At 33.9% G+C, this 25487-nt stretch overlaps 1 protein-coding gene, 1 long non-coding RNA gene and 1 pseudogene across 2 annotated transcripts; 2 read left to right on the top strand and 1 right to left on the bottom strand.

Moving 5' to 3' along the window:
- Positions 1 to 8886: 8886 nt before the first annotated feature.
- Positions 8887 to 12170, top strand: LOC148872473 (uncharacterized). The gene is made up of 3 exons (XM_088967579.1): positions 8887 to 9556; positions 11470 to 11502; positions 11580 to 12170. Exons 1-3 carry the CDS (start codon positions 9547 to 9549, stop codon positions 11936 to 11938), a joined length of 402 nt encoding a protein of 133 aa, XP_088823705.1. The 5' UTR covers positions 8887 to 9546; the 3' UTR covers positions 11939 to 12170.
- Positions 12171 to 13895: 1725 nt separating this feature from the next.
- LOC148872472 (ABC transporter G family member 26-like) lies at positions 13896 to 18930 on the bottom strand (annotated as a pseudogene).
- Positions 18931 to 24169: 5239 nt separating this feature from the next.
- On the top strand, positions 24170 to 24995 carry LOC148872471 (uncharacterized). The gene is made up of 2 exons (XR_016106544.1): positions 24170 to 24295; positions 24391 to 24995. It is a non-coding gene; the product is annotated as an uncharacterized LOC148872471 (long non-coding RNA).
- The last annotated feature ends 492 nt before the right edge of the window (positions 24996 to 25487 follow it).

Below are 25487 nucleotides of genomic sequence, written 5' to 3'. Positions count from 1 at the left end.
GCCCAACTATTTGAAGTTACTTCTATTTGGACGTTAAAATTGTATATTGGCTTTAGATTGCATGGTCGGTCCATTTGATCTAGGAATTTGTTATGCTTGGGTTTGGTTTTGGACCATAAAATCGTATGTGGGTTTTAGACTAGACAGTTAGACCATTTGACCCACGAATGCTCATGGCTCTGGGTTTGGTTTTGATCCTTAAAACCATAAGTAGGCTTTGGATTGGATGATCGGATCGTTTGACCCAGGATTCGATCATGGCTCTAGGTTTGGTTTTGGACCTTAAAACCATTTATAGGCTTTAAACTAGATGGTTGGACCGTTTGACCCAAGAATCGATCATGGATATAGGTCTAGCTTTGGATCTTAAAATCGTATGTGGGCTTCAAAAACTATCCCTATTTACATCTTCTTAATTATGATAATGTTTAAATCAATAAAATTATGTTTTTATAAAAATATAATTTTTATATGCAAATTTGTTTTATAAAATTATGTTTCTTATCACAAAAGGGGTCCATCTGTGACATGGGATTGGCATCTAAGTTCTGGGTCTAGTCCAACAAAAATTAAGGTCCGAGTCTAGTCCAATTAGGGGTAGCCACGAGAATTATAAGCATTGTTCAGTTATTGTAGTCACGACCAGTAAGCTTTGCGATCACTCTATAATTATTTTTCATATTATAATAATTTATCTTTTATTTTCCAATATAAATTAATTAATAATTTTTCTGAACATGTAATAATTTATCAATATTTTGTTTTCAAAAATTTTCTGAACTAAGAATAAGTTATCCTTTATTTTACAATAAATGTTGATCAAAATTCTTTAGCTTTTAATATTTCTAATATAAATTAATCAATGATTTCCGAAAAATGTAATACTTTATCAAGAATTTTCTGAAAATGAAATAATATTTTTTTCAACAATTATTGCAATAATTTTAAATATTTTTTTTCAATTCAATTATTGATATTTTAATTTTCAATATAAATTATTCAATAAATTTGTTCACAAATTAGTTATATTTTATTTTCAAAAATTAATAACTTTCAATAAATTATTAACTTTTCATAGTTAACCAATATTAATTTACTAAAAATTAATCTTTTTGGTAAATTACAAAATTTTTATTAATTAATATTTTTGGCAAATGAATTTTACAAAATTACCAAAACCAATCTACAAACATTAGTTACCAATTTTACCAAAAATAGTATATCTAAATTAATTACGAAATTGAACAGAAATAGTTTACCACAATTACTTACCAAAATTATCAAAACTAATTTGTTCAAATTCACCAATATTAATTTTGTAAGTTAATAAAATTGTGTTATACTAAATTTCTCTAAAATTACCATAATTGATAAAATAATAATTTTACAAAATTATCAAATTTATTGGTAATAAGATCTTGAACCCATTCCCCTTCCGTTACTTCTAACCCGTTCGAAAACACCGACCATTAAGGACCAAAATTTTGAATCTCTCATTTCAAGTGTATTTAGTTTGTTATTTAGTTCCATTTTCTTAGCACCTATTCATTGTAAACAGACAACAAATATTATATATGAAGTAAATAGACAGACCTCACTGTTTGGATCTCTCTCTCTCTCTCTCTCTCTCTCTCTCTCTCTCTCCAAGACTGAATTGAGGCATGCGTCAAGCCTAAACACCAAAGGTAGAGGAATCATTGAAATTTTTCACCACGACTGAACTCTCCTCTCATGTTCGTTCATTGTAGGTAAGGCCAAAGACTTTGGACCCATCCCATTTTTCTTTTCCAACTACATTTCATTGTTCTATTGTTACTATTTTTCCTTTTTAAGATTTATTTATATGTATGAATTGCAAATTTTATAATGAATATTTTAATGTGCTTTTGTTATTATTCTAAACAAATATATCATTTGCAACTCTACATCTAGACTTTTTTGTTATAAATTTAGATAATTCATTATTCATGTCATGAATATGAAGCAATTAATCTTCTTAATGCAATTTAAGATATATTTGGTTTGATAGGAAATAAGAAGGAAATAGAAAGCTGAGAGTCATTATAGGCATTCAATCACTAGAGAGAGGTAAAGAAAAACCAAAGCCGATGTATGAATTTTTAATAATAAGTGTGTCATTCTCAATATAGATCTTTGTTCCCCATCCCCAAACACACATAATCATCATGGTACCACACAAATAAATTTATCTATATATCTATTTATCCAAAAGTTATGATACCTAAAAGACATTGTATTGGACAGGCTTCGACCAATCAAGTTATCCCCTTTAAGTTTAATCCACATTAGACTCCAAATCCTCATTGTATTTTTTTTTTCATTTTTTCATTTTAATATTTTTAATTCCCTAATTAATTATGTTATCTCATTGAATCACTCCTAAAACCTGCCCTTTCCTAAAATTCCTCTTAAACTATCTCCTCCATGTAATTTTTCCTAAAGCATCTCTTAAATACTATCTCACATCCCCAATGGACTATCTAACCCTCTCTCTCTCTCTCCACCTTCTGAATTAAACTCTCTCTCCATTGTATAAATTAAACTTTAAAAATTTAAATAAGATAAATCATAAAAGTAAAGTAATAAAAATTAATACATTGAGGGTTGTGATTCAAAGTTTTAGCCCACAACTAATGTAGTGGTAAAGTAGTTAAATTTCTCAACAAAATAGTCCACTAGGCACAAATGTTCTTTGCATTTTGGCAACTCCATTGGCAATAAGATAAGAATTGTGAGATTTCATACTTTTTAGTCCCAAACTCTTTGAGAAGAAAGCTAGAACTTTATATATCACTCCATTTTTATTGCCACTAGTGTAACTACTGTACGTCCTATTCATATCAAATGGTGTAGGTCATTTAATACCTCATAAAAACATCATGAAAATTCCCCATCCCTACTTAGAAGGACCTAATATAAAAATTATCATCTCATTATATGAAAATTCCCCATCCCCGCTTATCGTCTCATTACACACACACACTAAGGAAGTATATCTTTTTTTCTCATTTTTAAAATTTTTTATTTTATTTTATTCCATGCCATTTTCCCAAACAACTAATGGATAAAGAAAGGGAGATTTGTTTTTCTGATCTCTAACGATACAACACCATTATCCCTATTTTCTCTTAAATTATCTCTTATTCTAGTTTATCTACGAAATTATCTCTATTCCCTATTTATCCTCTCCCCCACCCTTCTTTATAGATTTTTTCATTAGACATTTTTACCCTTTTAGCTAAGCAAACAATGGGTATAAAAGGGGCATATATGTCCTTTACTCTCACTTCAGACATTGCCCACTTATAACTATTAAAAAATTAATACCGTGTTGAAACCATGAATTATAACTGTTCAGAAACTACCCACTTAATACCTTAATTAATTTTTGGATAAATGAATTACAAAAAGTGGACATAAATTATAAATAGTTTTGTCTTAGAGATACTGCCACGTGCTGTATCATGCCCATATCGTTGAGTATCGGTGCGTTTCGGCACCGTATCGGTCGATACGCTACCGATCGACCAATATAGTACAATTTTACTATGGCGGAATCGCAAATAAAACTCCCTTCGAAAGAGGGCTTTTAAACCCATTTCAGAAGTCCTCTTTCTTTCCCAAACCCTTTAAAAAGGTTTTTAGCCTTTCTAAATACTCAAATCTTGTAAAAATTTGTCAAAGGATCTATAAATTTGTAAGATTTAATAAGTTTTTCAAGGTTGTGAAAAAAGGAGTGAAAATAAATATATTTTTTCAAATTTCTTTTACATTTTAAGCCAATGTTAGAAAAGATAAGGAGAAAGAAAGTGGTTTGCCCCTGTCCCTTCGGTTGGGGGGCTTCGCCCTCCAGCCCCCAATCCCTTTTTTCGATGTAGCCCAATTTATTTTTTTGAGTTAAGGGGGTCCCGCTCCACTTCGCTCACTCGCCTCCGCTTCGACAAGACCCCCCGTTTTTACAACTGTTATGCATTTTTATTTTTTTTATTATAAAAGATTTTTATTAAAGACCTCCTTGTGTTCGAAGAGGCTTACGCCTCTTGCATTTTGAACTATGCTTCATGTCTCTAGGTAGTGGAATGCCCCCATGTTTTAAAACATTGATATTTATTTTTTTTTAATTTTTAGAATAAAATATGCAAAATAATTATTTCACCTATTATGTCCATAAATCCATTCATTTTTTTTGTTACATCTTTACTTTTTTTAATTTTAATTTAATTTTTATAATAAAACATGCAAAATAATTATTTGAATAAAAATAAATAATTGTTTAGTTTTTAAAAAAATAGAATAAAACATGAAAAAAAATTACTTGATCTATAATGTCCACAATTAGATAGTATGTTTTCGTTCCCGACTTCCCGTTTATTGATTATAATATGTTTTTTTTTTTCAAAAAAACCCACTAAAACATGTTATTTTTATGCATAAATAGTTCATGTTACATTAATGTTTATTTATGATTTATTAGAGTATTTATAGCATTTTCATGTGTTTTCATGCGTATCTTAATTTTTCGTCCGTATCCATGCGTATCCAAGGTGTATCCTGATGTCTCTTAAATTTGACTTTCCAATACGCATAGCATTTCAGATACTTTGAACCTTGAACACAACATTAATTATAATAGATTTAATAATATTCAACAATGAGAATATAAAATATAAGTAAATTAAAATTTTAAATATTATTGAAATAATGAAAATAGATTGAATAACTTAGAGGTATTGAATCTTCCAAATAACAAATTTATGTAATAAATTTCAAAAAAAAATTTTTTAATTGATATTAAAAATAGAATATTAATTACAATTAATAATGAACTAATAATAGTAATGTTATTTCACTTATATCAATTAATAATTCTATAAAATAACTTTTATGAATAATAATTGTAAAATCTTTAGCAATATTTATTATATATTCATATGTACTAAAAATATTATTTATTGTATTTTCAATAATTATGTATAAATCTATTTTTGTTTTCTTATTTAATAGAAAGTTCTCAATAATTATTGAATACTAAATTATTGTTATTTATTTTTTTTTTAACTTTAACTTGTTGTACTTATTAGATATACTGTATCATTATTAGAAATTTATTTTTAGTAATTATGTATTTTCTTTATAATTAATTAATATTTAATAGAGATTAAACTATTATTTAATATTACACTATTTATTATCTAATCTAATACATTTTTAGTATTTATTGTATTCTTGTAATTATTGTATTTAATGTATTTTTATTATTTATTTATTGTATTTTCATTATAAATTTATTTTTACTAACTATGTATTTTATCTACAAATTTTCAATAATTATTGATTATACTACTAATTTATTTGAAATTAAAAGAGTTCACTCGTTAGTTCAATTTGGTTATAATTATTTGGCCAACCAAACTGACTTGGTTGAGCTGGGGAGTTGGTCACTTGAAACTAACCGACCATTAGTGAAACTGGACAACTTGAGTTATATCGATCAATGTTTTAAAAACTGATTCAGAGACTAACCCACTTTTGCCACTGGGTTGCATGTCACCGGTTCAACCATTCAAGTCAAATGGTTCAAACCATTCTAAGTCATTAGGGGTGATAATGGGTCGGGCTAGGCTGGGCTGATTTTAGTACTGATGGTAAGTGCATTAACCTAAGCCCAACCCAACCCAACCCGCACCTCAGGCCTAGATTGCAAACCCAATCTTAGACCTACACATGCCCAGGCTAGGCTTATGGTTTTTTTAGGCCTAATGAGTAATGAGTTTGACCTATGACATCAATAATAAAAATCTAATTATTTCATTTATAAATAAAATAAAATGTAATACATGCAAAAAAAATATGGCACAAGTCGAGGTTAAAATGGGCTTGGATAAGCTTTGGGCTTGCACACAAACAAAGACATGGGGTCCATTTAATTCTTAGAGTTCGTTTGGCTTATCTTACCTATCCCTTTTCGGGTTGGTTGGTTTCATCGATTTGATGAGTGACCTTAGTTGAAATTAATTATTGTTATTTTTATTACAAAAAATGTGAAATATAATATATAAAGTCTAAAGAATTATTAATTATTTAAAAAGTTAATATATAAAACAATTGTCTAGTATTTCTATAATTTACCTTTCACTTAACAAAGTTTGAAGTGAAAAATTTTAATAAATACTTAAATACTATAATGAAGTTATGTAATAACTTTAAAATATTTATTAAAGACACAAAAATAATTATAATATATTTAATAATGTTCAGATTATTAATAATTTGATATTTTTATAAAATTCATAACGAAATTGCATAATTACAATATAAATTATAATTTACAGATTATTCAATTTCATAACTAAATATTCTTTTACAAATTTCAATAAAATATTATTTAAATTTTAAATAACGAAATATTTTACATAACTAAATTTTCAATATCTAAAATAACAAAGTTATGTATTAAATTTAAAAAATTTCTTAAACAAAAAACTTCAATAACGAAATCATGGTTTAAATATTATTAAAAAATATAAAAAGTAAATTGAATAAGGAAATTATGTAATAGCTTTAAAAAACTTTATCAAAATCACAAAAATAATTATAATAGGCTTAATAATCCTTGATGATAAGAATATAAAATATAAATAATTTAAAATTTTTAGACATTACTGAAAAATGTAAAATAGGTTAAATTAAATAATGTGGAGGTATTAAAGCTTCCAAATAACAAAAATATGTAATAATTAAAAAAAATATATAGTTTATTAACTATTAAAAGTATTATTTTACTTGTATCAATTAATAATTATAGAAAATCATTTAAAATAACATAAAACGGCTAAGGAGCAACAATTAGATTGACACTCTCAAGTAACAACATTTTCTATTATTTTTTCTTCTTTCCTCTCTCCATTGTTATTTTATTTCATTTCATTTCATCTTCTCCTCTTTCCCACCCCTTTCATCATCTTCTTCTTATCTCCACCTTAGGTCAGTTAGATAGTTGCAACCGGTCTCTCTGTTTCGTTCTTTTCTTTTTCTATTTCTACATAATAGTTTTCTATCTTTTCATGTCATTTCTTTCCCTTTTCTCCTTTCTTATTTTGTTCATTATCATCCTCTCCTTTTGCTATTGCCATTAGACCTATTAATGGACCGGCTTGGCCCAACTCGATTTAAGTTAACCTTGGTCAAGATTTCAGGCCTACAGGCTCGAGTCTAAAACATTGGGTCTGACCTTTCTTTGGGCTAGGTTCGGGATTTCTCAAAAAAGCCTAGCCCGAGCCCAAGCCCGACTTGATAATATATTATATAGTAAGAATATATTTTATATAATAAACAAATATATATAACATATTTTTTCTTTATTTTTTCAAGTAATAGTAAAATCTTTCATTGTTTTTTAGGTTTTGAGATCTTTTTATATAAATAAAATAGTTTTTTATTGAATAAAAAAGAAAAAATATTTTTCTAATTTTTTGTCCGGGTTCGGGCTCAAGACCTATGCCTGATGGTTGAGCCGGGCTTGGGTTCAGGCCTGAGTATATTCTTCTAATATAAAGGCAAAGCCTGGCCCGAACCCGGTCCGACGCGGCCAATGAACAAGTCTAATTGCCATAATCCACTCCATTTCTCTTCTTCATTTACTTTTTTCCCCTCTCTCCTTCACTGATCTAAAGAATACAGTAGGCCATGGTGGAATATTAGTGAGCACGCAGGAGACATGAAGGAGTTCCCTCAAGAAAGAATGATTTTAGTTTGGTTAAACGATTAAATCAACTGAAATGCATTTAAAATTAGTTTAATGGTTTTATACAAGGTTTTTGAACTGTCGTTATTAACACCTGATTTTTGAACCGACGTTATACTAGGTTTTTGAACCAACGCGGCCCACCCCCTGAACCCTCTGATTCACCCTGAACACCCGATCAAACCCTTCCGGTCACTCATCGAAAAATCCAAAGAACCCGAGTTTCAACTCAAAAACCCTTAGATCCACCATTAAATCTTTTTGATACCAATCTGATGACCCCAATCAACACCCATTTGCACCTCAATTCTCAGATTAGACGCCACCATTAAATCCTAGAAAACCTAAAGTACCTACCCACAAATTTCCTATCAAGATTCTTTCATTTACCCTTTCATCAAACAAAGATTCTATTCCAAGCCCTCTTATCAGCCTAAACCCTCATAACCCAAATCCCCTCGATCTTAACACATACAAACTAATCAGACCATATCATTAAAATGTAGATGCACAAAAACACCTGCCTACAAAGCTTTAATTGAAAATTCCCTCGTTTACTCTTTCATCAAACCAAGATTCTGTTTTGGATCTTATAAATGACTTAAATTCCTACCATTTCGACACTCCTAAATTGATCAGACATTACCACCAAATCTTAGATACTCTAAAATACCGACCTATAAAATTTCAGCCCAAAATACCTTTTTTCGTCCATTTATCACACCTAGGCTCCATTTTAAGGCTCTAGATTGAATGAACCACTACTCTTCCAAATCTGCCAAATCTGGGTCGAGTTGGACCAATCTGATATTTTCAATTAACTCAAAATGTCCAAAACCTCATCCTTCCGATTTTTAGTCAAAAGTTCCTCAATTTACCCATTCACTCAAAATATTCCGTTTCAACCAATCACACCAGCTCGTACACACAAAACCCTCAATGCGGTCGGACGCACCTCGAACCTTTACATTTTAACTCTTAACCCAAACCCCTCATTATTGGACCTGGTTTGAACCCCTTAACCGACTTTTACCCGAGAATCCGATACTGCAAAATTATCAAAAAAGACCCCTGGATCCCCTAAAAATTACGAAGCTGCCATCGCCCCCTCTAGAAATCCAACGCTCGCCCTAATCGAGGGATACACTGTTCATCGTCACTCTTGTTCAAACAGTACCTGAGCGGCGGCTGCATTATCACCGCCCATCGATCTCTTCTCTCTCTCTCCCTCTCTCTCGCTCTCTCCTTCTCCTTTTTCTTCTTCTTCTTCCATTTTTTTCCAATTCGAAGAGAGGCACTGTTCACCTTCTTCTACCTCTGGATGCTGAACCAGCGGCGAAAATCGTTTCAATCTTTTTTGGGCCCCTCTTTCCTCTCTCTCTTCTTTTCTCCCTCTCTCTATCTTCTTCTTCTTTCTTCCCTTTTCTTCTCCCTTCACTTGCTTTCTTCCTTTTCCCTGACCGGCATCACTTTCAGGTCGTCTTCAATCTCTCTCTGAAGTAGAGCCAATCACGGGGAAAACCTCTTAACTGTGAAATTTATTTTGTTTTCATCAAAATTTCGGTGATTTCTCACCGTTTTTATCAGATCATTCCTATTCCCCAACAACAACATCAGTTCCCTTCATCCTTTCGGTTCCCAAAATTAGTCAAAGGTCCTCTGTTCTCCATTGTCATCGATCAACCAAGATCATTAGAAGCGGCAGCTAGAGTCATTCCTCTCCTCATTTTAAATCAGATTAGCACCAGAGTTTAGGAACTACACCATCATCTCGGGCCAAAATGCTGTCAGGTAACTTACTCCCAAGGTTCTCTTCACAAACTGTTTTTCCTCTTTGCTATATTGCCAAGATTTGATTTAATATCTAACTATTCTACCTCTTGAAATTAAAATTATATTGATTACAAATCCCTGTTGATATTATATTAATTTAATATCTAATGTCGAATTCACTGAGTTATTGGGTAACAGGGAGTTTCAAATTAAAGTAAGAGATGTCGAATTCACTGAGTTATTGGGTAATAGGGAGATATGGTCGGAGGTGGCTATCAGGTTCAGGTTCTCACTCACCGAGGGTCATTCATCTCAGATGAAATATTTGTAAATAAAATTAATTCAATGAATAAGGGGGAAGGTGAGAGCAAAGATGACAAGAGGGAACAAATGACAAGGTAAGAAAAAAAGGAAAAAAAATATTAATTAAATTAGATCAAAGTTGAAAGGTGAGGTTAGTATAGATTTAGACATGTTTAGGTGGTAGGAGGGGACAAGTCACCGAAAGGGGAAGGATAAAAGAAATGAAGAAAAAATGATATAAAAATAAAAGAATAAAAAATAAAGTAAAAATTTAAATATAATTAAAAAAGATAATAAAATAAATATATAAATAAATCAATAAAAATAAAAATAAAAAAATTAAAAGATTCTATATATATATAGAAAATAAAAAATGAATAAAAATAAAAATAGGTTTCTATAAGAAAACAACATAAGCAAATGATAAAAATTCAATTAAAAAGAAAAAGGAAATTAAATAAAGACATATTTAAGTAGAGGATTTTTTTTTTTTTGTGATAGTTTGTTCATGAGTTTGTTTAGCTTCATTGTCTATTAATTGTTCTTGGTCAATGGTTTGTTTGCTCTAATTTGTGCTTATTGTGAAATCCCATGTGGGCCCCACCAATTGGACTCGGGAGAGGGGTGCCTAACTTCTTTCCTCTCCCATCCGAGTCTTACTCGAACTGGTTTTGGAGTCACTATTAGAACCAAACGGTTTTGAAAATCATTCTTGGATGTCCCATCACCTCCATTTTCATATCTAATGGATGGTGACTCTATTTCCAACCTAGGTGAGCCGTTTTCCTAATGCTCACAGCTAGAGGTGTAAATCGGGCCATGTTGCCCGCGGCTCGGCCATGCACGGCACGGCACGACATGACTGAGCAGGCCGTGTTGCCTGCGGGCCGACACAACCTAACTCATATCCCAACCCAGCATCACCCATATATATATATATATATGTATGTATTTTATATATTCTATATATAGTTATATAATATTATATAAATTATAATTATATAATAATATATAGTACATAGTATATTAATAAAATAAATATTTTTTAATTTTATTATACTAATTTATTTAATTATTACATATATAAGCAATTTTATACACAAAATTCATATAAAATTAAAATTTTAAGTTTTTTTGTCAATTTGTTTTAAATAAATAGCTTTGGCCCGATGCACAGCCTGGCACGACCCACGGGTTGTGTCGGGCCAACCCCCAAAATTTTCATCGGGGAGGGCAGCACGACCCGTGACGACCTGCGGGCCAGCATGGCACGACCTGCACAAAGTGTGGACCACTTTACACCTCTACTCATAGCCGTTGACCTAGAAAATCGTGGCTAGAACGACTCTGGTTCCGAATCATTTTTTGAAACATTAGTTTTATATGCATCTCAATCAGATTCAGTTAATAAAATAGACAAATTGGTAGTACCAGTTCGGTTGGCAAAACTAAATTAAACGTAACGAACCGATCTGTTTTCAAACAAGAGCCCACAACTACTTATAAAATGAGTCCCTCTATTATGTCTACCTTACCATTCTCTCGTTTCATTAAGCTCTATTTCTCTCTACGTTTCTTTCTTTTCAAGCTTTTTTTTTTCTCTTACATTTTTTTTTTCATGGCAACAGAAGCAGGAGAGGGAGCCATTGGAGCAAAGGGAGGTAACACTAATATATTCTATTTCTTTCATTTGACTTAGGTTTCTTTCTCTTATTTTATTGTTTATCTGGAGTTGCAGATTTGGGGAGGAAAATCGATGACAAAACAGAGGAAGTCAAAGAATCAGTTGAAGAAGCTGAGAAGAGACAATATGCTGCGTGGAAAACATCGATGAAAGAAATGGAGTACATTGAAAACAAAATAAAGGAGGGAAACGAGGATTTGCTCAGGGAAGTGAAGAGAGAAATTGGAGAACTGAAGAGAGAAATTGGGGAAGAAATTGGGGAAGTGAAGAGAGAAATTAGGGAACTGAAGGATTTGATGAGAGAAATACTCGAAGAGATAAAAGAGATGAGGAAGACGATGGTGAAAACTGTAATCACTGTTTCATGTGTGGTTGTATTTGGAGTTGCAGTTTTATATAAGAAAATGTTTTAGTGAGTGGAGAACTTTACTCCACTCAATAATTTTCTAACTCTTTACCTTAAATGCTGATTGTTTTAGTTTGATTTTACTACAAACAATTGGAGTGGATGTGTTTTATAGCCTTATTTATTGTATGATGCATTTGCAAAGTAACATAATGCATCTCACGGCCAAAGATGCTTGTCACCTCTGAATCTTGATCTTGATTAAACTTTGAATATGAAGTCCTGAATTAGATATCTAATTTTAGCTTTTGCCAAAATCCTGTGAGAGTTTTTGCACTCCGCTGAACCAATGCATTGTTTATCTATACTAATAATTAATATTTTAACTCTATTTCTTCCATATAAATAATTATAACTATGAGTATCTTTCATTGTCTCGTATCTTTAAAGATCCTTTGAAATACCAACAAATTGTGAACTTGGGCTGAAGTGTGGGGTTTCTGCTTTCATTCAACTTCTTGTGGCATCAATAGAGCTACATTAACTAGGATCCCATGTTGAGAACCACAACATCCTAAAGAGTCTAATTCCTGGAGTAGAAGAGCAAACATGTTTTTTGTGACAAAAGTAAAAGTTGGTGCTTAACCAATCATTTTTAGTATGTCATTGATAAAGGTTAGAATGATTGAGATTTCACTAGGACAAGTGTCGCAATACCCTTGGACCAGGAGTAAAAACTTCACTAGATGATGTTGCAAATTGCATAAGCAATTGTTCTTATATGAGTTGAAGTTTTTATTCCAAATTGAATTGAGAATTTCGTAACTCCTTGAAAAAGAAAATCACTACTTGTTAGTATAAGGCTTGTTTACCCCCCAAAACCAAAAACACCCCTGTCTAGCCATTCTCAACAGTTTCCCAAAGAGTGATGCAAGTGTGTTATTTATACTTTTCGGAATGAGCCTCAAAGTTGAGACTCAAGGCAAGACTACCTTATATACCTTTTGGAATGAGCCTCAACCTGACACAACCCCCCCTCCTTTGAGGCTTGGAACAAGCAGTGTTGAACAAGATCACATTGGAGAAGTTTCTCATAGATGATAAAGATATCTTTCAAAAATTGAAAAGAGTTTTCCCTCACAAAAAAACTGGAATTATGCAAAGTATAAAAGTTACCAAATGGCCTTAGTTTCTCCCAAATGTCTCTTTCCTTAAAAAACACTATTTTTGAAGAATGTGTGGGCCTGTTTTATTAGAAGTAAAATACTGAAAGCTGACCTAGATGTTGAACACCCTCTCAATAAGCACTTGATCTAGATTTATAGCTCTTATAAGGCATAATGTAATTGTTGTCTGGGTTCCTTATTATCAGCGGGGTTCAGCAGCCTGAATTTTATTCTTCCATTCTGCTGTACCTAAATTTTGCCTTTCTGAGGTAGAGCTTTACCTTTTATAGAGATTTATTTCCTTTCTAATTTCCTTCTTATTCAGAGTTGTAATTGAATATAGTTCATTCAGGTTTAAATTATTTATGTAGCCTCTCCCTAGTCCATATATTTCCAAAAACATGATAGGTTTGAGTGACTGTTCACCAAAATAAAAAGCATAAAAAAACACAAAAGAAAGAAATGAAATAAATAATAGAAAGAAAAAAAATGTCTGAATGAAATGCTGGTGAAAATCTAAAATGTCAACTCCAGGTATTTATTTCCTTATCTGGAACACTGTTTTTCTATATTTCTTTGTTAAGGAAATTTTCATTTACTGTTGCTGATACAAGTATGATTGAGTACCTGGACATAGTAACCTCCAGTGAGGAGAAACAACATTAGGACCAAAGAGGCAATCATCCCAGCTCTTTTGATGCTTAAAACAGCATAAGCAACGAGTTCCCCTGCTCCCTAAGTACAGAATTAGATCAGATTAGTTGTTGACTTGACAGATGATGACCCAGTTAAATTATTTGTAGGTTCTCTACTTACTTGGCTTGTTATACTACAATCAATAGTACTGAGAGAATATTGTCATGAAGAAGCAAGGGACTGCACAAACCTTAGCTTGTCAAAGTAACCTCTATATCTCTCTCTAAATGTTCTCCTTGATAATATTATAAACTGCTCCCACCAACTCATGGTCCACTCCTTAACTTGAATAGCTAACTGAAGGTGCTGTGGTATCTTTTCCATGCCATTGGTTCTCTGCTTTTTCTTTAGGTTCCACCCAGACTTTGTACTTCAATTGTACATACTGATAGATTGATATTTCATCACAAGATAAGCAACATTAATGTCCTTTAGTCACTGCTGTTGTAACTCATAAAATGGAAATGAAAAACCAAATATTATAGAAATTGTCACCAAGTCTTTTGGGACACTTATGTCGTTAACTTGCCCTGTTGCCAAGTCTAGCAAGAACTCTGCAGGGTTCATGGCTATCTGAGGTGCAAACCTCAATGATGAGAAGTACTCCATGGATTCTCTAGCCTTCCCATAATACAGAGGACATCCCTCTGATATGAGCAAAATCTTGTTGAACATGTGGAACATTCTACTTGAAGGTTGATCAATTGTAATGATAATTGTCTTTCCTGCCTATGGATCCACTGAGTGCAACCATTAGAGTAGTCATCCTCCTCTCTAGCAAGCTTCAGTTCTAGGAAGTATAAAAGAGAAAACGTTACCTTAGCAATTCCTTGAAGAATATGAAGAAGCTTATTTGCAGAGGTGGAATCAAGGCCTGAAGTGGGTTCATCAAGCAACAACAATGAGGGATCCATAAGAATTTCATAAACAACACTAGTCCTTTTCCTTTCGCCTCCAGATATTCCTTTCACAAATGCTCCTCCTATTCTTGTATGGCGACATATATGATGAAAAAGAGAGGGCAATCACAGTTACTCATTATAACTTGTAATCATGTAAATCACTTCATACACATTCAAGCCTCATTTTCATCTAATTAATCTTAGACCTTATAACATGAGTGTTCATCACAAATTTTCAATGGAGAAATTTAGATCTAATTGCATTAGAAACCTCATACAAACCTCTCAAGGCCTAGTTCCTTCACAATCATATCTACTCTTGCAAACTTCTGTTGTTGGCTCATGTTGCTAGGAAGTCTGAGAAATGCAGCAAAAACCAAGGTTTTTTCCACTTTTAATTGAGGGAAGACAACATCATCTTGGGTTACAAATCCGATCCTGTAAATTCAAGTGTTCTCCAGTATTATATAAAATACAGTCTTCATATAAAAGATTATGGTGATTATATAGCTAAGCTGATAGCTGAGCTGGATCAGTTCATTTGGGACAGACCCCAAAGGTTGGAATTAAACTAATACACATGAAAAATAGATTAAATCATTGACCTGAGCTGCAACAAGATTTCTAATTTGGCTAACCTCCTCTTAAGAGCTGGATTATATGGAAGGTTGTCTTTCCACTACCTGAAGGTCACATCAAAGCAAGGATTTCTCCAGGGCCTATGCTTCCTGTTGCACCCTTCAAAATGTGCTTGTAGTTCTCTTGGACCAAGTTCAACTGAGACATCATAGCCTTCATAGGGTTTCTAGAGGAAGTGTGCCTGTTTTTTACCTTATATTCCACACCTTCAAGTGTGCCTTCACAGGGTTTCTGGATGATATTGTATCACCTTTTTCTTTGGGGAGTTTTGATTTTTATGTCTTCCAATGGTTCTGTAAATTTCACTTGTATGTATTTCATCCAGTTTTGTTTATTTTGTTATATTGATAAGGTAAGATGAAGAGAATACATTTAGGTATTAAATTACTTCCCCATTTGAAGTATGATTTCTCTCTCTCTCTCTCTCTCTCTCTCTCTCCATCAAATAAGAAGGACAGCTAATATCACTTTATTCTTTTATCCATTAAGGAAAAAAGAAATGGAGAATAGTTTTCTAAGCAAGCGTTTGAGCAATTTTCTGGTTCAGTAGTCTTCTGCATCGATGGCTTTTTTCTTTTCATGCAATAGTAGGCCAATTATTTGAGTTGACTTGTATGCCGATTATAGCAGCACACATGGCACGACACAAGCAATGAGTTTTAGCTTTCAAGTTTCAACTTGAAGTATTGACATGAAATAATATTTGAAAACGTACAATTGCATCTAAATTTTTATGTGTAATAAGTATAGAGCTATTAGTCTCAACTGCTGACAACTGATGGGATAGCCCGTCTGAGCATTTTTGGCACCTTGTTATATATTTGGAATTAAGACCCTTGAGTCGTGATCACAACAGTACTTTTATGTAAATATTTGTGAATCACAAGTTATATTTGCCTAATGTCGTCGTTGTCAGTTGACTTGGAAATTGGCTGGAGTAGGTTACATAGCAAAGACTCCACCTGTTTGCCTCTGGACATAGAGGCAAGGAGGCCCCAATCTAGTTGAGCTCTGCTGGGCTAGAAAGGCCTCAGTGGTCAGGCATATCTAACCCGTCAAACGTGAATTAGTATTGGTGTGTCAGAAATTCAAACCTGAAGTGAACAAGTGAAACATACACCCTATGGGATTGGTGCTAGTTCTAGCCCCAAATGATGGTCCTCATCAAGGTCAGCTCAGTACCCTTTCTGAAGTTTTGTCATTCTTCCACATGGATCCTTTTTCCCAATTGGTCCCCTTGGTTCAAGTGAACACCATGTTAAGCCAGTAGCCTCACTGAGGCAGGGGTGAATAGAATTTAGAAGTATTGAGGATTAATTCTCCAATGATGGAGTTTGAAATTCTTAGTGGTGGCTTGGCTAGAAAAGGCTATCTGCCCTCAAGGGGTGCTTGGAACATGATAGTTATACCTTATTTTTACAATATATAATTATATAAAAAATTAATTGTGGCTGATCAAAACAAGAATCCAGCTTTTATCACAAATACAAATTTCTAGTGTTCAAGGATAATTATAATTGATTAAATTCTGAGTGGATTGTACACCTTTAGCTAAAAGGAAAAAAATCACAAGTCAAATATATACTTATATTAACCAATCTAAAAAATCAGTACTTTTATTATATAGCTAATATTAGCTAAACATAGATAGAAAATATACTAAGCATTGCTGACCCTAGTGAACACAGGAACCAATTTCTGTAGGCTGATAGTTTGACTATAGACTGACAAATTTTGTTCTAATTTCTATAGGTGGTGAGTCTGGTCTACTACCCTAGAACGGAATAGCCTTATCACCAGTTTATAGACACTTGTTGAGGCCTTATCCCTGTGCCATGATAAGTTAACCCATCCACCAAGTCCTGCTAAGCAGGCCAGCAATTCAAGCCAGTCGCTACTCACTAGCATCTCAACCATCCACCAACTTTCCTAATTGTTTTACACATCCACTGTCAGTACTTGCTAATGAATAAACAGAAAAGAAAGAAGATTAAAACAATTAATCAAATCATCAGTAATAAAAAACACCATTCATGTCCAACTCTCATCCTTAAACTGGAACACTTTCCTTTATATTCTCTTATGACAGCATGGATGTCCAATTTGGCTATGGACTCAGTCAAGAGAAAGGCAGTAAACAAGAATATCAGAATGCCCGAAACTGAAATCTCTGGAACATTTTATCTACAGACCCTCATAAGACCAATACTAAGGAAGCTGAAGAGCATGCTTCTTTTTGCAGAAATGTTGTGGGATTTTGTTCATGCTTCTATCTTATATTTTGATTTGTAAAGTGCTTATTTCCTTTGAATACCATATATAATGCTAGTTATTAGAAGAAGAAGGTTTGGATCTCTGGGTGCATTCTTAGTGCAAGGAATGTTGGATAATTGTCTGAAATGAGTCCAGTGCAGGAATAGATGAGGGTCATCCGTGCACAGTACACTCTGGTGTAGGTGTAGACATGGGGACCACACCAGTTTGCAGTGAAGTTCTTTGGGTCGGACAGAATTGCATGTTTCCATGTCTGGAGAGCTGCGTAGGTAGTCAGGAGTCTTGGGTTTGGGAGAGGTGGAAGTGGTTGATGATGAGAGGGTTCAGAGAAGAATACAAGGACAGATAAGAAGCCACAGAGGGCTGAACTGAGAAATCTGTTCCTCATTTTGCCTCGGTGGCCTGATATCTGGGGAATGGTTTGAGTGGAGATTTATATGGGCATGATTACTTAGTCACTCAACTACACCAAAGCATCCGTGGGTGTAGCTGTTAGCAATTCTCCAATAGGCCCTTTTGAGTACCTTTACAGCATGCAACTGTAAATCACAATTGTTGTATATGTGGTCAGTACATATATTTATGAGAGGTCAGTACATATTTGCAGTACAAAAAAAAATCACAATTGTTGAATTTGGTTGAGAAATATGCATTGCTGCTAGTACATGAAATGGATTAGATCTTGAGCAGATGCAACTGTATCCAAATCCAAATATAAAAAGCCTAGTTGAATCCAGGTTGAGATCCTATCCAGATCAGGGGGTGTATCGATATCCAATCATTTCCCATTCATGTTGGATTATGGATTGACTTTCCATATCTAGTCTAGATTGCTATTTGAATCTAGGTAGGGTTACACATTAAAATGCTGATCTTCTGATTACAAATATGTGAATTCCAATCAGCATACAAGTCCCTTTCAATCAGTATACACCACCCATATGTGAATTCCAACACTTTAAAACTCTATGGTGTATTTTCATTCTAAATTAGTTGTCATCATTTCAGTTTATTTTTAACCTTTTAAGTTTTTTAAAAGTTATTTTCTTCTCAAGAATTCCTTTTGGTGTAGGTAATATTGACATCTCTTGTTCACAAGAAGGAACTGAATCTAAGAATCATGATGAAAATGCATGGACTTGGGGATGGTCCCTATTGGATGATTTCTTATGCATATTTTCTTTTCATATCATCAGCTTACATGTTATGTTTGGTGATCTTTGGTTCATTGATGGGTAAAGTGCAATCAGATGGGGATTTTCCTTTTTCATTTTTAATTTGTTGCTTGGGTTTCTTTTCAGGTTCTACTGATTTCTTTAACTCGCAGGGTTAAAGTTCTTCACGCTCAATGAATACAGCATACAGTTTGCCTTCTTCTTCATCTTCGTAAATTTGCAAATATCCTTGGCTTTTCTAGTGTCAATGACTTTTTCAAAAGTTAAGATTGCTGCAGGTCTGACCACGCTTGACCCATTTTATCTTATGGTAAAGAGTACTTAAAGCCTACCATCTCATATGAATTGACATGTTCATGATTGCAGTAATAGGGTACATATGCACATTCGGATCAGGACTTTTGGGTGGCTTTCTTTTCCATTTCTTTGTTCAGGATCCATCCTTCCCAAGTGAATGTAACTGCAATAATCAGGATGATAGCAGACAGTGGGTTTGAGCTACATGGGGAACATATCAAGGAGTTGCATGGTCTGAACCAACTCATCGGTGGGCTTACTATTTGGGGACTTAGACGTGTAAGAGATAGAATGGGTTCCAAGGAAGCAAACTTGAAGGATAAGCCACATCTTCGATCCTTGAAATTAACATGGTGGCCCTCGGATTGGAATAATGGGGTAATAACACCGTCGGTGGCTCCGGATGAGGTAGCATTGTGGGTTTTGTATGGGAATAATGAGGTAGCACCAATAGAGGAGGAAAATGTATTGGAACAATTGCAGCCACATCAAAATATAAAGAAGTTGATCATAGAGGGATATAGGGGGATGAAATTTTCTTCTTGGATGATTAATTCGTCATTGCTCCCAAATCTAGTGAAAGTTGATTTAGTGAATTGTGCTAGCTGCAAATCTCTAGATTTCTCAGGTCCACTCCCTTTTCTCCAGGTCCTAAGACTATTTAGATTGGAATCCTTAAAGAACATTATCAGTAGATTGAGAAAAGGAGAACCATTCTTCCCATCATTACAGCATCTTGAACTCATGCATATGCCTAATTTGGAGAACTGGTCATTAGTAATAGATGATGTTAATGATGGTGTAGCAGAGCCACAAGAATGATTATTATTGTTCCCTCTACTTCCCAAGCAATGGAGCATAATAAACTGTCCTTAATTGGAAAGTATTCCATGGGGTATGCCTGCTGTTGAAGAACTGAAGCTGAATGCTTTTTGGATGATCAAATCTTTGTCGCTCCAAAATGTTCAAGAACTGAAACCAGATGCTTCTTGGATGATTAAATCCTCATTGCTCCCAAATTTAGTGAAAGTTGAGTTAAAGGACTGTTTGAGGTGTGAATGTCTTGAATTATTAGGTCCATTCCCATTTCTCCAGGTTCTATTGCTAGATAAATTGGAAAACCTCAAGAATATTATCAGTAAATTGAGAAAAGGAGAAGGATTCCTCCCATCCCTGAAGCATCTCCAACTCATGGACATGCCTAATTTGGAGAATTGGTCAATATTAATAGATGATGATGATGATGCAGCAGAGCCTTAGGGTATGCCAGCTCTGGGGTATGCCAGCTGGTGAACAAGTGAAACTAGATGGTTATAGTGCCAAACTATTAGAGTTAATACTGAAGAACAGGACAGTAGATCAAATCCCAACGGCAACAATTACAAATTCCTCTTCTACTTCTTATTGCCCTGAAGTAAGGTGATCACTTTTGCAAATTACCCACTGCGAAGACCTAAAGTCTTTTCCAGAGGAGGCGATGAATGGCTTGAGTTGTATCCGGATTTTAGAAATTTCAAAGTGTAAGAGTTTGACATCATTGTGTCCTCAAGCAGTGATGCTGTGCCTTACTGATCTTGAGAAACTAAAAATCAAGGACTGTCCAGAGTTTCATTCATTGGAGGGCATTAGAGGCCTTGTAATGATAAAAGTTTTGAAGATTGAAGGTATGCCAAAGTTAGTTGAGCTACCAGAGGAGCTGGGAGAGCTCAAATCACTTCAGAAGCTTTGTCTTAGTCAGTGTTCCAATCTGTCATCTCTACCTAAAGGTGTGCAGTGTCTAACAGAACTACAGAAACTACAGATTGCAGATTGTCTAGAGTTGCATTCATTGAAGGGAATTGGAGGCCTTATGGCACTAAAAATTTTGAAGATTAGAAATATGCCAAAATTGGTTGGGCTGCCAGAGGAGTTGGCAGACCTCAATTCCCTTCAAGAACTTCAAATTCAGCAATGTCCCAATCTGTCATCTCTACCTGAAGGTATGCAGTGTCTAACAGAACTACAGACACTTCAGATTGCAGATTGTCCAGAATTACATTCATTGGAGGGGATCAGAGGTCTTATAGCCCTAAACATTTTAAAGATTGACGATATGCCGAAATTGGTTGGGCTGCCAGAGGAGCTAGGAGACCTCAATTCCCTTCGCGATTTTCAAATTCGGCAGTGTCCCAATCTGTCATCTCTACCTAAAGGTATGTGGAATCTAACAGGACTACAAATACTACAACTTGTAAATTGTCCAGAGTTACATTCGTTGGAGGGCATTGGAGGTCTTATCGCTCTAAAAGTTTTGGAGATTGATGATATGCCAAAATTAGTTGGACTGCCAGAGGAGTTGGGAGACCTCATATCCCTTGAAAAGCTTCATATATCTACATGTCCCAATCTGTCATCTTTACCTGAAGGGATGAATCGTCTAACAAAACTGTCTACGCTATGTATTGAATATTGTACAGGGTTACATTCATTGGAGGGCATTGGAGGTCTTATATCCCTTGAAAATTTGGAGGTTAACCATGTTCCGATGTTGGTTAGGCTGCCAGAGGAGCTGGGATACCTCAAATCCCTTAGGCAGCTTCTTATTTGGTGGTGTCCTAATGTGTCATCTTTACCTGATGGTATGCAGCACCTAACAGAACTACAAAATCTACAAATTATGCAATGTCCTCAATTAGAGGAAAGATGCTCAATCAATACAGGTGAAGATTGGGCTATGATATCTCATGTCCCAGATATTCATATATGGTTGTGTTACTGATCTACAGAGAATTAATTAAGGAAACACAGTCTCAACTTTCACATTCCCATACTTTCAACATCATATTCTGTCATCATCCCTTACCACTGTTCCATCCACAACGTCCTTGAGCTTGATGCCAACCCATTTCTTCAGGTTTGTAATCATTTCACTCCATCTTTATAGCCAATTCCATGGGCTTATTTTATCTTCATTTTTGGACTTGATGTTAACGCCTTCTTTTTTTTTTTTTGTATTATCTGTAGCTTCAGGTTCAATCAAGGAGCACTCATTATCATTACAATTCTGAATTATGTGATTTCATTTCAACCACTCTGTGGGCAATACCTTTTAGGGTTCAACTGCACTTTGTTCCAGTTGAACAAGTTTATTCCTTGCAGATCAAGTGACAACAGATGATATATTTCATGGTAATAAAATAATTGCTCTATACTTATAAAAAAAAAACTAATTGCTCTATTCATTAATTTCTCTTGTTTATAAATGGTTCGTGCTATGTAATTTATTAATAAGGATATATTCTGTCTTTTGCTTTTGTTTTCATTCTTGGCAAAAAGAGGAGCACCAAGTTACATTAATTAATTATTATTTTTTGGGTAATGCAATACAATTCTTTAGTGTGTATCCTATGTAATTCGAAGAATTACAGCAGCTATAAGATCCGATTACATTGAAAAGTCAACTAGAATTTTTGTTAACCTTAATGTTCTGACTTAGATGATGCATTTTGCTTTTTTCCTCTTCTCTTATAAACGTCATAGCAAAGTAAAAGGAATATAGATCATCATCAACTAAATGAAGGAGTTATCTAACCAGGTAACCAAACATGGGGCCTATCTTGGTGTCATTGTCAGAGGCACACATCTGAAGTCTGTATTCGTAGCTACAGAATAAGTGGGAACAGTATAGTCTTTTTCAAAAAGCTTCCTTATTATTAAAAGTCCAAACAGATAAATAATAGCAAAATATTAAGCCTGTTTGCTGCTTGAAATGCACAGTGAAGAGCCTTGCATTGAGCTTTTACACTCCTCTCTGTTGGAATTTTTTGTTCTGCTCCAATACTTGAATGAATATGATGGCAGGAAAATATTCAATTTATGAGTTTTGTGCTTGTGATTTGTGTTTGTATATGGACATTTATTTTGTACTCCTTGTAAGTGTTATTTTTTGTGTTTGTTGCATAGCTTCTTTTTGTCCATTCAATTTTCCCTCTTTATTGTTTCAGAAAATTCTATCATCACATTGTTTAGTGTAGAAATGTTATTATGAATATAGGTTTCGGAATCTCAAAATTATATCAATTACTGATGTTCTTAATGTGATAAGAGTACTAAGGAAAAAGAAAAAACTGACAAGGTCGACCTTTATGGATCTTCAGTCTTCTATTCTACTTTCATTTTTGAAATTTTATGCATGGTAGGTTTATACCATTGGGTTTCTAACAATGCACACACACACACACACACACACACATACATATCTATATCTATCTATCTATCTATCTATCTATATCTATATATATAGATATAGATATGTAGATATATATGGGAAAATTCCCGATCAATACCCTGTACTTTGGCTTGAGTGACAATTTGGTCTCTAAACTTTAAAATGCGACAATCCAGTACCCAAACTTTCAAAATGTGATGATCCAGTACCTTCCTTTAACCAGTCCATTAATCAGCCGTTAAGTGGCATTTGAAAAGTCAAAAATGCCCTTCAAATGTGATCTAATTCTCTTTATCAATCATCCAAATGTTGACAAAAAACTGAACAGTCCCAAATCCTAGCCTCTTCTATTCAACAAAGTTGGTGACTGTTTAGAAGAATCTAGAATTTGGGACTGTTCATTTTGTTGTCAATTTTTTGATGGTTGATAAAGAAAATTAGATGGCATTCTTAGGGCATTTTTGAGTTTTCAAATGTCACCTAACAGCTGATTAGCGGACTGGTTAATGGAAAGTACTGGATTGTCACATTTTGAAAGTTTGGGTACTAGATTGTGTCATTTTAAAGTTTGGAGACCTAATTGTCACTTCAGCCAAAGTACAGGGTACTGATCGGGAATTTTCCTTATATATATATATAAACTTATAAAGATATATAAAGTAAGGTTAAGGCAAAATTTGATTAGTGTGAGATGAACATCTTGCCTGTAACATTCTTTCTTGTACATCTAAAGAATCATGTAGGGACCATCGTTTAATGATAAAATCCCATGTTGAGAAATATGAGCTATGGGTTCAAATATGAGAGCAGCCACCTTGTGCAAATTTGCCAAAGGTTAGGTCTATATCATGTAGGGACCAGCATTCTGGATAGCAGCAGCAGTTATTCTTATGTGGTATACCTTTTATTTTTGTCTTGACACCATGGTTCAGTCCCATCAAAAATTGCAGAACTCCTGTGGACCACTTAGAATTTAGAAACCAATCTATTAAATGAGTTTGCATGTTTCAGATGAAAATAAGATAGAGTCAAGTTCATTGCATAGGATCATGGCAGTAGCATATTCAGGTACATTATAGATTAAAATTCATTTCTTCTCTTAACCAATTCAATATACTTATTTTATATTCTTTGCTCTTTCTGTATCTTTTCATGTGTAACAGGACCAAGTGGAAATTCTCCACGAATACAGAGAGGGCAACCACAAATTGTGGATATTCTTGCAAGCTTTGATGTGAGAGGATGGAGAATTATGTTTTGCAATCAATGCAAGACCTCCCTCATGAGGCATGTGTTGCAGTTAAAGAAGATTATTGAGATTGCCTAACTAGAATTAGGCATTGTTTACTAGATCCAAATGTTTTGTGAAATAAAAATCGGAACTAGAGCTGGTTTCCTTTTTCTTGTTTTCTGGTTGTTCATTGTTAAGGGGTAAGGGGAGGTTCATGGCCAGTTGGAGGGGTTACTTAGGAGTGGCCCCTCAAGTGGAGTCCCTGTTAAGCCCTCTCCAGTTGGCCTTGGCTCTTGGTTGGAAGATGGGCAGGGGAGGTACAAATCCCCTATGTCTGGTTGCAAACTTGCAATCTGTCTAGGAGGAATTTGGGTCTCCTTGAAACCTTTTCTAATCTAGTCTTTTCTTTTAAAAAAGCTTGTGAGCCAGATAGATGTTTTGATTTGCTTACATGTGGGAATTACATGATACTAGAAATGCTTTGATTATTACTTTTGTATTTTGAAATGGAATACTAGAAATCATTTTCTTATAAAATAATCTCACAATTACCTGTTCGTACCAACTAATGGTGTTCGTAGGATCTCCTAAGTAACTTCAATAACAGCTTATTAGATGAATCTTCTCTTTGCTCTATTGAGTATTGCTTTTATCAATAAAGCAACAAAGGTGTTAATATGTGTAAATTGACTAATCAACTAGAATATTTCGTTGACCTTCTTCTCAAACTTTATGATGCATTTTGGTTTTTTGTCCCTTCTTGTATAATTGTTGTAACAAATTAAATGGACTATAAACTACAATCAATTACCAGAAGGAGTTATCCGACCAGGCAACCACAAATAGGGCTTATTTTAGTGTCATAGGCACATTTGAAGTCTGTTATTGTAGCTACAGAATGAGTTCACTGTAGTCTATATTTCCATAAGAAACTTCAACTAAATCAAACACCCTTCTAAGTCTTGTTTGTGTTCCATTAATGCACTAGCAGTCCAACACATTTCTCCAGCCTCATTCAAAATATACCTA

The sequence above is a fragment of the Nelumbo lutea genome, chromosome 2 (assembly GCF_056320005.1).
Source record: "Nelumbo lutea isolate HS-2025 chromosome 2, American lotus-T2T, whole genome shotgun sequence".
NCBI classification, from domain to species: Eukaryota; Viridiplantae; Streptophyta; class Magnoliopsida; order Proteales; family Nelumbonaceae; genus Nelumbo; species Nelumbo lutea.
This window is presented reverse-complemented; position numbering and strand designations above follow the sequence as displayed.

Bases quoted from the DNA above. Each gene is read 5' to 3' on its own strand.
- LOC148872473 (XM_088967579.1), top strand. The intron at 11,503-11,579 runs GTAACACTAATA...CTGGAGTTGCAG, and splicing joins AGCCATTGGAGCAAAGGGAG to ATTTGGGGAGGAAAATCGAT.